Genomic DNA, 13,285 nt, shown 5'->3' with positions numbered 1-13,285 from the left:
ACTCTTAACCTCTTAACTTTTATAAAGAATATCTCTTTGGATTTGAGACTTTAGTCTTTGCAACTTTACAGATCTTCTTAAGAGCTTGTTCTCAGTGGCCTTACACAATTTTAAATCTATTTTTTCAAACTTTATGATTTAAATGGGGATGATTGTACTGAGAATAACTTTCATCTTTTCTTCAACTGAATACTGTTTCCGTGCTTTTTTAATGTATTTTAAAGAGTTGGCAGTCAAAATTAAAACTGCTGGATGAAAGATATTCTTCATTCTTTATGACAAACAAGATAATGTGAATTACAGAATGTACAACGTTTTTAAAATGTATCAATTGCGGTGTACAGCGTTTATTATGAGGGGGTAGAATCCACAGCTCAGTACTCACTACTCAATACTCATGAGTACTTTTAAATAGGCTACTCTTTTACTCTTACTCAAGTAGTTTTTTGGACAAGTACTTTTACTCTACTCACTACATTTTTTGGAAGGTAATGGTACTTTTACTTGAGTATATTTTTTCAGTACTCTTTCCACCACTGCATATATGCAAAACTTTGTCCTATAATTGTATAGCTGCTTATATTTTCAGATTTTTATGTTGTTCTGTTCTGAATACCTTAAAGTTTAAAGGATTTGCTGCAATGCAATTTTGTTTGATATGTGAATTATTTATTAGCCTATTTTTTTATTATTCATGCAGCAAATGCTTTAAAAACAGCTTATTGCATTCCAGACGCTTTTAAAGTACTTTTCACTGTAAATTTTACGGGTAGCTTGAATGTAAAACATTGTCATGAATTCGTTGTATTCCCATTTGTAAAATAGCCAACAAATTAATTGTTGTAGGCTAACCCGATCTCATGAAAGTGCGTATAGCACGATTTTCTGCTTCTATCTGGCGTAATATTTATATGCAGAAATTGACTTTGGCATGCAAAAGACTGATAAATTCATAATTAAAGGAATGGCTGGTTCAGTTGACAGAAATACGGGACACACAGGCCTATAATAACTGCTGAAATGTTTGCGGGGCAAATCTCAGGTCAGTCTGAGCGCTCAACACTGATAATAAATCAGCACAGAATGATTTCTGAAAGATCATGTGACACTGAAGACTGGAGTAATGGCTGATGAAAATTCAGCGCTGCATCACAGAAATACATTATATTTCGAAGTGTGTTAAAATAGGAAACAAATATTAGAAATTGCAATAATATTTCACAATATTACTGTTTTTTCTGTATTTTTGATCAAATAAATACAGACTTGATGAGCATAAGAGACTTCATTAAAAAAATTTACTGATCCCAAAGTTTTGAATGGCAGTGTGTATATATATCTCATTGGCTGATTCTAGACACCATGGTTACTGATTATATCAGTCGGTCCAAGACTTTATGTAATAAGTGACTTAAACGCCTTCATTTACACAATTAATTTCAACTGTTCCTGATGCTTTTTTTTTTTTTACCAGAACTGGCCACCCAGGATGAAGATCTTGTAAATCTTGACCCAGTGGGATGTCAGAACAATCAGTAGTGGTTGTGTAGAAACAGGGCATTGTTGCTGTCGGGATGGGGGGTAGTGATGAGAGGCTGTTTATTTTGGTTGGTGAACCAGTGCTGTCTTTCATTTAGCCCTCTGTCTAATCACTATTTTATCACATAGCCTTGCTTCTCTAAAAATATGGCAACTGCTAATCAGCACGACTGCTTATCACCGCTCCAGACCTAACTGTTAAAACTAAGCCTTTTCGCTGCACTGCTTTGGTCCTCCTTTTTTTTTTTTTTTTTTTTTGAGTAATGGAAAGTGTAAGATTGGTGTTTTGACTCTTATCGTCCTTCATCATCACCCTGTGGTTTCCATTAGTTCCATCGTTGGGATTGACCCTCGTTGACCCTACTGTCAGTTGCGGTCTGTTTATTACCCACTGACAGGACTGCTGGTCATAACACTATCAATGTAGAAACAGTGTGGAGAAAACCCAGACATTTCACCTGCGTAGATACATCGTACTCAAGAGTAACCCCTCACAGAGGCATATGATACGCTCTTATATCTGTCCTACACACTCCCACACTCTCACTGAGATTCTGGAGGCACTGTTTCAGTAATCCCAGATAGCAAGAGCTCAACTCACTCGTCTTAAAGACTGGTATCAGATCAAATGTAGGTGATCCTGTATTTGTAGCCTAAAATACTGTCTTTTTCTCATGAATTGTGTCTCAGGATTGCTGCCAGAACGTTGGTTGAAAGTCTTGTTTGGGATAATTGAGATGTTTTTAAAAGAAATCTATTATGCTCACCAAGGCTGACAACTGTAATATTGTGAAAGATTATAACAGTTTAAAATAACAGTTTTCTATTTAAATATATTTTAAAATGTAATTTATTCCTGTGATTGGAAAGCTGAATTTTCAGCATCGTTACAACAGTCTTCAGGTTCACATGATCCTTCAGAAATCATTGTAAAATGCTGATTTGGTGCTCTGTTATTAATAACAGTTTTTACTGCTTAATATTTTTGTGGAAACCATGATACTTTTTTGGCTGCTGAAACTGCAGCATTGCCATGACAGGAAATTAAATATCATTACAATGTAACAATTTATTGTTACAATTCTAATTAACAGAAAACTGTTATTTTGTAAACTAATAATATTTCACAACAATACTCTTTTTGCTGTATTTTTGATCAAATAAATGCAGCCTTGGTGAAAATAAATGACTTCTTTCAAGTACATAATTATTCCATACTTTTGACTGGTAGTGAAAAGTTTGTGAAAATGCCAAAGTTAACTCCAATAAGTTTGTACTGACTCAGTTTATCCAGCTTTGTCTAAAAGTAAAATCTTTTGTTTGAAGGGGCAGTTTTGTTGCCCAGGAGTGTTATGTTTTAAGGGCATTAATAAAGGTGTAAATTGTTCCTTAATTGCAGTTTGGGCATTAATAAAGTTGTATTATATTGTATTGTACTAATTTCTTTGAATAGGACGTGCACACCCTCAGTCTACCACCCCCTCCCCAGCTGTGTGCGGGACCTCTCTGGGCCCCTAGCTCTCCCCATGATAGTGTCCTATTCAGGGGTAACTGAACAGGCCCATCAGCCCAACGGGAGGGGGGCAGGGAAGATGGGGATTGGGGGGCTCCTTTATGGAGCTAAGTCACAACTAACCCCTTCTATTGAGGTGAGGAGAGAGACTGTGAATATAAAAATGCACACAATGAATGAAAGACAGACAGAAGAAAGGAAGAAGGAGTCTGAGAGAACTGGACAGAGGCCGAACAAGGTCAGCGGGCATTTATGTGTCTGACTCGAACGCATTCCTCATGACACACATTATTAGATGTCATTATAGTGTACCAATAGAACTGTATCAAGTTTTTTGAGGACTAAATACTCAAGAGTGTGAATTATCGAAGCTGGAGTGCCACTTTTTTTTCTCATTTAAGGATAAAGAGTTTTTGAATAATTGCAAACACTCTGTATTTATGAGCTGCATTTGAGCTCATCTGCTGGAGAATGTGTTCATTTTTGTTATTTGTTTTGGCTTAAGAAAGACTAGCTGCTAATGGTGCAACGTATCCGTGATAAAGTGAAGGATTCATGGGTAGTGAGGGGAGGCCGGGTTAGAGGTTGGATTAGAGAAGGGAGTTGAAAAATCGTGGCAGTGCCAGTTGCAGATGTTATACATAATAAGCAGATGAGAAAAGGAGCGGAGAATGACGGTGGGGCCATCTTTGCAATCTCAAGATACGCACTCTTTCCCTTACACATCTCCCTTATAAATATTAGACACTCTCACGTTAAGCAGGGAATTACTTTACTTCTAGGTGCCACATTAAGACTAAAAGAAATCAGAATTGGAGTTTTGTGGCTTTTAGGCCATGAATAGTTCCTAATAGTTTGAGGCCATGATGCTTAGTTGGGTCAAAATAAATTTTTAGCTGATAAAAATATACTCAAAAAAATCTGTTGTTTTGAGTTTTCTATTCATCAAAGTATGCTGAAAAAAGGTTGTTTTACACAAAAAATATTACGTGGCAAAACCTGTTTTTAGCACTGATAATATTTAAGAACCATTATTAATAATTGAGCACCAAATCAGCATATTAGAATGATTTCTGAAGGATCATGTGACACTGAAAACTGGAGTGATGATGCTGAAAATTCAGCTTTATCACAGGAATACATTTAATTGCAAAATACATTCAAATAAAAATCAGTTGTTTTAAATTGTAATAATATTTGACAATATTATTGTTTTTTTCTCTCTCTTAGTATTGTTGATCGAATAAATGCAGCCTTAGTAAGCATGAGAGACTTCTTTAAAAAAACATTAAGAAATATAACTGAACACAAACTTTTGAGCTTGAGGTTTGTGAGGTTTGTTTCCAGATTAAAAAAACATTTTAAAAGTATTTATGTCATTAAATACACCATCTATTTCAATTAGATTTCTTTTTCATTATTATTATTGTGGTATAAAATTACTCATACCGTGATTTAGGAATTATTTTGATCACCAGATTTTAGTTCATAGCTGTAATGCAAACTAAACTGGCTATTTGAAATGAGCTTGAAGAGAGCAAGAGGAACGGAGCAGAGGAAAGAGGAAATAAGTGCCACACCTTCCCTGGGAACAGGGATGTTGACAGAATACTTTCCTACTCATTGTTCTGCACTTTCCCAAGCCTTGTGTAAGATGGCCCTGTCAGGCCGCATCCAAACCAGAGCACTGCCAAAGAAAACTTAATGTTGAGGCTTTCTTGACAGTAGAGGATGGAGGAAACCTCGTGCAACAAGAAGCCCTCAAAACTCAGGTTTATCAACACAGGGAGCCTTTATAAATGCTCTGAGGTAAACAACATGAAGACAGGCCTAAATTTGATCAATACTTAAATTCAGAAAAGCTGAGATTACAACATCCTCATTTTTTGCACTACAAGAAAGCAATTTCAAACAATTAATCAGACCTTTTAGAAAAGGCTGACTGAGACAGAGCAGAGTCAAAAGTGCTTGTGGTGCTTTTTACAAGGTTGGCTAAACAAAACATGAGCGCTTTTCTAATGACTGTCAGGCTGATGTCTGGACAGGCAGGTGCACCGCACTGATAATTAAAGAAAAACAGTCCTCCCTCACATCCCTCTTGAGTCTGAGACGCTTTGTGTCACTGTTTGTAGTTTCAGCAAAGCAGCTCACAGAAATGTTGAGTGGCACAGATGCTGCACTTAACAGATCTCTTTACAGGATTTTTTTACGCATACACAACATGCGGTCATATAAAAACAAAAAATAAAAAAATAAAATAAAACATTATGGCAATGTTACTTTTAAATGTTCTCTGAATGTTCTGAAACAAGTAGTAACATTTAAAATAATAATAATAATGATAGATGTCCAACTAAAAAGTTTCTGAAATAAAACGTTCCATGGACAATAACGCATGTTATATATTAACATTACTGGAAGAATGTTTGTTCATAGCTTTGAGAGAACTTTGCCAGAACATTATCCCCAAAGTTCTGAAAACGTTCCTTGTTAGCTGGGAAGTGTTTCTTTCCCCTTACACCAGGCACGGCTCGCAGAGTCCCACCAAAATATGCATCCACAACATCCACCTCTATATAAACTGAAACAATAATACATTTTAAATGTGTTCAGCAGATTTTCGATACTATTTTAAGTCGTAAAGTAAGCAGTATATATTAAAATGCCCCGCGTGGCTTTAGCAGGCATGTATACATGATACTAAGCGGGGCAGACGGTGCCTGAGACCTCCCGAGCTCAACAAAGCCCCACAATTTTGCAATGTACATCTGTGGTGAAAAGGGGAACTGCAACACGCTTTAATTGAGAGCCATTGGGGCAGTTTTGAGACTGCCCCGCTTATTTTCACGTTACCTTACGTGAACCTCGCTCCATCAAGCCGATATCAATCCGCTTCAGCTATGTGTCTGCAACAGGTCAGTAACTAGTTGGCATGTCTGTTTTTTTTTCGGTGTGGAGCAGTGGATCAAATTAACAAAGTATAAATCCTTCAGTTTAAATGTGCTCACATGAATAGCCTTTATATGGTTATATTGTGTTTGTTTTATTATTATTCTGAGAATAGACATATGATCGTCTTTCGTTTTCATGGAATTGCTCCACAACTTGTAACATTCTAAATCAACATTTGGAAATGCTATATTAATGCAATTATAATACAGCATTTTATGCGTGTTCTCCGAGCCTGTCAATCAACATTAGTGCTCCACCCACAGGACATCTCTGCCAAAATTTTGTCCGCATGTGTTCAGAGATAAGAATATAAAGTTTACCAAATGTTTTTCTTATATTAGTGCTACGACCCAGAATCGGCCCCACCTAAATTTACGGTCAGGAGCCGCTACTGCCTTACACAGCTCAATATCTGATACAATATTGCTTATTTTTTGACCCATTAATAAATTTAAACAATCGCCACTTCTAAGTGAATTAAATGTTAAATTGGACCTGAAGGCTATTCCTGCTAGAGAAACTTACTGAATAAGTAGCCTAGTTCACATCACACCTAACGGTTTAAATGGTTATCGTTGTGAATTATGTCAGAACGCTGAAAGAATTTACATATTTAAACAAGTTCTGAAATCAAAAACAGTTTATATTCAAATGAGGTGTTTGAATTATCAACCTGAGCAAAGTTAGCTATATATCGCGTTAGATTGACGCCACTTATTATTAATTATGAGAAATGTTTACGTTTAATTAACATCTAAGTAGCATGCTAACGCATATGAACGCAAACTCACCTAATACAAGGAGTGTCCATGAGATTGCCATTTTCAGTCGGTCAGTTGGATGCTCGCTGCTCGTTCAGTGGCTTCAGGAAAAGTTTTGCATGAAAATGTGGAGACGCCGATCGGTTCCGCTTATCGTCTTGAGTTTGTATCTGAACTTTTTTTTAATCTTAAAGCCAAGAGGAGTGCTTTTGTTTGAGCTGCTTCTTCTCTGAGTCTCTACCCCACCCTGAGGGTCCGGGGATTTGGGGGGCAGAGTTTTGCTGGGTTTCCTTGGCTGCGCGGATTGTGATGTATTGAATGCGCGGAGTCGTCTGGAGTGGCGTGCTGTGCGGCGGATCTCAGGGCAGGTCTGAGATGCAGCAGCTCACGCAGGGGGACCCAACAGAGAGGGCTGGGCAGACACAGGACTAGCCCATCAATACTACTGTGTATGTCTTACATCATGCATGTCACTGCAGTATTAATTCCTGATCTTAAAATCAACATCCTGAGCTTTTCTGTGTTTCGTAATATTTAATGGTGTGCCCGATATATTATTACCCTTTTAATAATAATAATAATAATAATGTTTATAATATAATTACGTTTATAATACTTATGATAAAATAAATAATACCATTATTATTATTATTATTATAGTAAAATAATAATATGACACATAATATATATTTTTACAAATTGTATATTATATTAATAATATAATTTTAATAATAATATATGAATTGTATAAATGTGATATAATAATATAAGAGTTATTAATATAATATATTTTTGTTCATGGGCTAGATCCATGAAGACCCATGAATAATATTGTCTACTTTAGTCATGTCTGAAATCATGCATGTCACTGTTTTAAGTCTTGATGTATCATTAAATCAACATCCTTTGTTTCATTAAATCAACTTTTCTGTGTTTCAAAATATTTAATGGTCTTACTAACATCATAATAATAATAATTATTATTATTATATACAGGCGCGGCTCGTCTATTTGGGCAGGTGTTATAAAAACCAAAATATGCATCCACAACATAGACCTCTATATAAACTGAAACAATAATAAATTGTAAATGTGTTCAGCATTCTGCAACAAATATTTTTCAAATTTTCGATACTATTTTAAAGAGCAGGTCATATGGGTTTTCGAAAAATATCTCTTTTGCAGTTTGCAAGGTAGCTATCCTTCAATGTAAACAGTCTGCAAAGTTGTTAATCAAAAAAAGTGCATGATAAATAAAGATATTGTCTCTCAAAAGAAAGAGTCGACTCAGAATCGCCTTAGTGAGTCGTCATATTTTCGCATCTTCTGCCTGTTACCGATCCACGTCACTGGGTAACACATTAGCATAATCCCCGCCTGCCCGCGAAATAGGAACACTCTCTGTGTCGAGAAGATGCTGTGTTCCACGATACCACAGCAATACAATTCAAACCTTTTGTTGTGCTAGTTATTTTACTGAGGACTGCTTCTCTAATCTTGCCTTTTATCTTCGTTGGCTTCTAATCTTCTTTATTTGGACCAACAAGTGTCTCCGAACCACAACCTGTAAGTATGATTGATACGTTACGTGTACATTTTCAACTGAGTGCTCAAAATATCTAGTTTTTTTTTTGTTGTGCTAATTATGTGATGTATACCTAGTGCAGCTTTAGGTTTCCAGGTAAAGCACAATATTACTGTTTTACAGTACTTTATAATCATTGTGAAAGTGCTGTTTATGTAGTTATAGGGTTAATGCAGAGTAAAAGACCCGGTAGAGAGAGACGAGTTAGTTAGGCTGGTGCGCTGTTCTGCGTTATAATTAATGGAACTATTTTTGAAAATAGGCTAATTTTCCAACACCCCTAGAGTTAAACAGTTGAGTTTTACAGTTTTCAAATCCGTTCAGCCGATCTCCGGGTCTGGCGGTAGCACTTTTAGCTGTAGCTTAGCATAGATCATTGAATCTAATTAGACCATTAGCATCATGCTAAAAAATGACCAAAGAGTTTCGATATTTTTCCTATTTAAACTTTGCTGCCGTACCATAGGTGCAGCAGGTGCAATGATATTACGCAGCGCCTGAAAATAGGTTTATTGGAAGTTACCTAGCTGGGGACTATTTTCAGGCACTGCGTAATATCATTGTGCCTGCTGCACCTATGGTACGGCAGCAAAGTTCCTTGATTATTACGCCGGAATGAGAGTATAGTTCCTAGCCATATCGGCCTAGAAAATCGCAACTTTTCATTTTCCGTCGGTCTTACTACACAATGTAACTACAGAAGTCAAGTTTTAAAGCTACAGCTAAAAGTGCTGATTTGAAAATGGTAAAACTCAACTGTTTAACTGTAGGGGAGTTGGAAAATTAGCCTATTTTCAAAAATAGTGGAGTGTTAAGGTTAAGACGGAGCATCTTTTGTCTGTCATTCTTCAGACATTACAGTAGACATATTTTGGTTTTCAAACTGTGTTTCATCAGTTAGTCACGTTAGCACTCGGCTAACGTATCCACCATTATTGTTTTGTTAAGTGTTTACAGTTTAGTAGCTAAACTTTAGCTGTGGGAACGATTCGCTTGCATAAGTGTTAAACAAAATGTTTTATGTCATTATTTTAAGAACTGATTGGAGCACTATATTATTGTTTTATGTAAAGGTGCATGCTAGGGTTGCCAGGTTGTCACAACAAAACTCGCCCAATTGCTACTCAAAACTAGCCCAGTCGTGTTTCGAGGGTGGTCCCCCCTTTAAAAATTGCGTTCTGGGGTGTAAAATACACACTTTCAGTCGGGGTTCCCCTGGTAAATGTGCATTCCAGTAATAATAATAATAATAATAATAATGCATTTTATTTATTATGCGCTTTTCTTAACCCAAAGCGCTACAACTGCAAGCTTAGGTGACAACAACAAGCATGGGTTTTTTAACCCATAGCACAACCACAAGCATAATAAAATAACAGCGATAAACACAATAAAACAGTATAAACATATTCAGATACAGTAAGCAACTTTAAAAAGATAAGTCTTTAAAAATTTCTTAAAGCAGTTCAATGTTGGAGAATCTCTAATTCCGGCTGGTAGAGCATTCCACAGTCGTGGAGCTGAGACAGAGAAAGCTCTACGACCCATAGTTTTTAATTTATATGCAGGCTGCTGAAGGATACACAACCCAGCTGAGCGCAAAGGGCGAGCGGGAGTATAAGGAGCAACTAAACTGGATATATAGGAAGGGGCTGTCCGATGAATAGCTTTATAAGTTAAGATCAGGATTTTAAAATCAATACGGGCTTGAATAGGAAGCCAATGCAAGTTTTGCAGTACCGGAGTAATATGTTGACGGGCAGTTGTATACGTTAGTACCCGAGCAGCTGAATTCTGAATATATTGTAATTTCTTAATAGACTTATCAGGGAGACCAACATAAAGTGCATTGCAGTAATCAAGCCTCGATGTAATAAAGGCATGGATGAGCCTTTCTGCATCAGGCAATGATAGAAAAGGACGGAGTCTTGCAATGTTTCTTAAATGAAAAAATGCAGTTTTTGAAATAATTTTGATATGGGCATCAAACAATAATTGAGGGTCAAAAATAACGCCAAGATTTCGTACTTGGGTGGATAGAGTATCGAAGCCACAATCAGTAATCACTTTAGAACTATTTAATTTATGTAAAGCCGCTGGCATACCGATACACAAAAGTTCTGTTTTTGACTCATTAAGCATGAGAAAATTCATGTGCAACCAGGCTTTTATCTCGCCCAAGCAAGCAGTAAGTGTTGTAACTGCAAGATTAGGATTAGGGTGTGTGCTGAGATAGATCTGAGTATCATCGGCATAAAAATGAAACCCTAACCCAAACTTGCGAATGATCTGGCCCAGAGGCAACATATAAATACTAAACAGGATAGGCCCAAGTACAGATCCCTGCGGAACTCCCTGCTGCACTAATGTTGGTTCAGACTGACATTTACCCAAACAGATAAATTGAAAACGATTTGTAGGATAAGATTTAAACCATTCGAGTGCAATACCAAAGATGCCTAACCATGTATGCAATCTTTCAAGAAGGACAGCATGAGATATTGTGTCAAAAGCAGCAGTAATATCTAACAGGAGTAAAATACTACAAGCCCCCATGTCAGCAAAAATAAGAAGATCATTTATAACCAGGACTAGAGCAGTCGCAGTGCTATGACCTGATCTAAATCCAGATTGAAAGGGTTCTAGGATATTGTTTATGGACAGGTATTGTTGTAACTGGCCGGCAACAACTCGTTCAAGAACCTTAGCCAAAAATGGAAGATGAGCGATAGGCCTGTAGTTTGACAAATCCTCCACATTAGAACCAGTCTTTTTAAGAACTGGTGTAATGGCAGCTAGCTTGAGGACTGAGGAAACCTTTCCAGTAGATAGAGAGGTGTTAATGATTGCAGTAATAGAGGGACCCAGGAATGTTGCACACTGTTTCAATACCGCAATAGGCATAGGATCAAGAAGGCACGTAGATGGATTCATAGACATGACCAGTTTCAAAATATCATCTGAACCAACAATTTCAAAATTTGAAAAATTAAATGACAAATTTGTAGGGTGGAACTCATTGGTCAGCAGTGAAGAACCAGCAAGCATGGAATTGTGGATATCTTGAACTTTCTCAGTAAAATACTTATGAAATTTGTCGCACAACTCAACAGAAGGACTTAGATGCATTTAAACCTGTTGTAGGGGACTCCAACACAATATTAGGACACTTTAAAAAAACATATGACCTGCTCTTTAAGTCGTAAAGTAAGCAGTATATATTAAAGGGGTCATATGATGTTGCTAAAAAGAACATTATTTTGTGTATTTGGTGTAATGAAATGTTTACGCAGTTTAAGGTTCAAAAAACATTATTTTCCACATACTGTACATTATTGTTTCTCCTTTATCCCCCATCTTTCTGAAACACATCGATTTTTAGAAAGCTCATCGGTCTGAAAAGCGAGGTGTGCTCTGATTGGCCAGCTATCCAGTGCGTTGTGATTGACCGAATGCCTCAAGCGTGTGACGGAAATGTTACGCCCCTTACCATATTGTGATGCCATGTCCTGGCCGGAGCGAATAGACAAAAACATTAAAACCCATTATAAACGAGGCATTTGTTGCATCCAGTGGGGACATAATTATGGATTATTATGATTTATACTGTCTTTTTATGCGTTGCATTGCATTGTGCCGCGTAAACATAAAACCATGTCTGCATTTGTGATCAGAGAAATGACAAACAACAAGCGCTACTCTACACTGCTCAAAACTCGTGTTTGAATCATCAGTGGCAAATCCTTTAAATATGAAAAATGTACTTACAGTCTGTGAATCAGAACAGCCGGCATTGTAGTCTACTCTCCCAGGATCAGGAAACAGTCCTTCATAAAATGCACTGCACACATCTGATTATTTGGGTTGAACTGTTCTGGAACAGTGTTGTAAATACAACTTAACCACTGATCACCAAACAAAGTAGTTTCACTTTCACAACGAAACACACAGCGTCACACATGGCAGGCTAGAGTGAGGAACAGCCGGCGGGCTAGAGTGAGCGGAGGCCAGTGGGCTTGAGAACGGCGCAGCCGGCGAATTCGAAGAGGGAGCAGCCGGCGGGCTTGCGGCAACCACATGTGACGACCCCGGGCTGGACTTCGCTTCGTCCACGGTGCGAAATGCATATTTTTTTATTATGAATGTAATAATAATAATAATAATATATTATTACTATTATTATTACATTTATTATACCTTTTTATAATTATAATATTATGATCAATATTATATATAATTTCTACCAGTTGTATATTGCATATTATATAATATTATATAATATTACTAATAATATATAATATTACTATTAATTACATAATTTGATCAAATATTTTTGTTGTTTAAAATGTTGATTTAATGTCATTTTATGACGTAATAATGTCATGAAGTAATTTAATAAAAAAATTTTGCTGGGACAATAACAAAGGAATCACAATATACATCATTTTACTGTATAGTCTTGCACTTACAGACTTTTGTTTTTAATAATTAAATCGAATAAGTAGGCCTATATTAGTGTCAGAAATTTCCCTTGAATGTCAACGGGTCCCGTATTTGGTGAAGTTCACCAAATTTGTCAGAAAACGAATGGGTTAATTAGTCTGAGAAAGCTATGTGTAAGCGCAGCTGGCATGGAGTTTGCTGGGTGGATTGTGAAGGCCAGATCTGACACTGCCAGCACAACACCAGAGTCACCAAGCCAATAACCATGACAACCAGACTTCAAAAGCTCCTGTTTTAGTCCGGGAAATTCAAGTTTACTTTTAAGTGCCATAAAAGACAATACCTCCATTCAGTTTTGGTTTCATGAACTGTGACCTTTTGTGACCTCCACTCATGGGCATCTACTTATGCTCCATTAATTATAGCATTAGCTCAGTGTGGGCCCAGAGAAGGCCTTCTGTTGTAACCAGTCAATAGGAAACGTTAGATCAG

General features: G+C 36.8%; 1 protein-coding gene across 2 annotated transcripts in view; it reads right to left on the bottom strand.

Annotated features, from left to right (window-relative positions):
* The window catches only part of LOC107560726 (basic proline-rich protein-like), an 18,592-nt gene extending 11,427 nt beyond the window's left edge, over positions 1–7,165 (bottom strand). For both annotated transcript variants that reach the window (XM_016244979.1, XM_016244978.1), the window contains exon 1: positions 6,796–7,165. In XM_016244979.1, the coding sequence (XP_016100465.1) occupies positions 6,796–6,826 (31 nt within the window). In that variant the 5' untranslated portion in view covers positions 6,827–7,165. The remainder of the gene's footprint in view (positions 1–6,795) is intronic.
* Between the last annotated feature and the right edge of the window lie 6,120 nt (positions 7,166–13,285).

Source organism: Sinocyclocheilus grahami, unplaced genomic scaffold (assembly GCF_001515645.1).
Source record: "Sinocyclocheilus grahami isolate Dianchi unplaced genomic scaffold, SAMN03320097.WGS_v1.1 scaffold740.1, whole genome shotgun sequence".
NCBI lineage: Eukaryota > Metazoa > Chordata > Actinopteri > Cypriniformes > Cyprinidae > Sinocyclocheilus > Sinocyclocheilus grahami.
The sequence above is the reverse complement of the archived record's forward strand: the minus strand, read 5'-3'. Positions and strand labels throughout refer to the sequence as shown.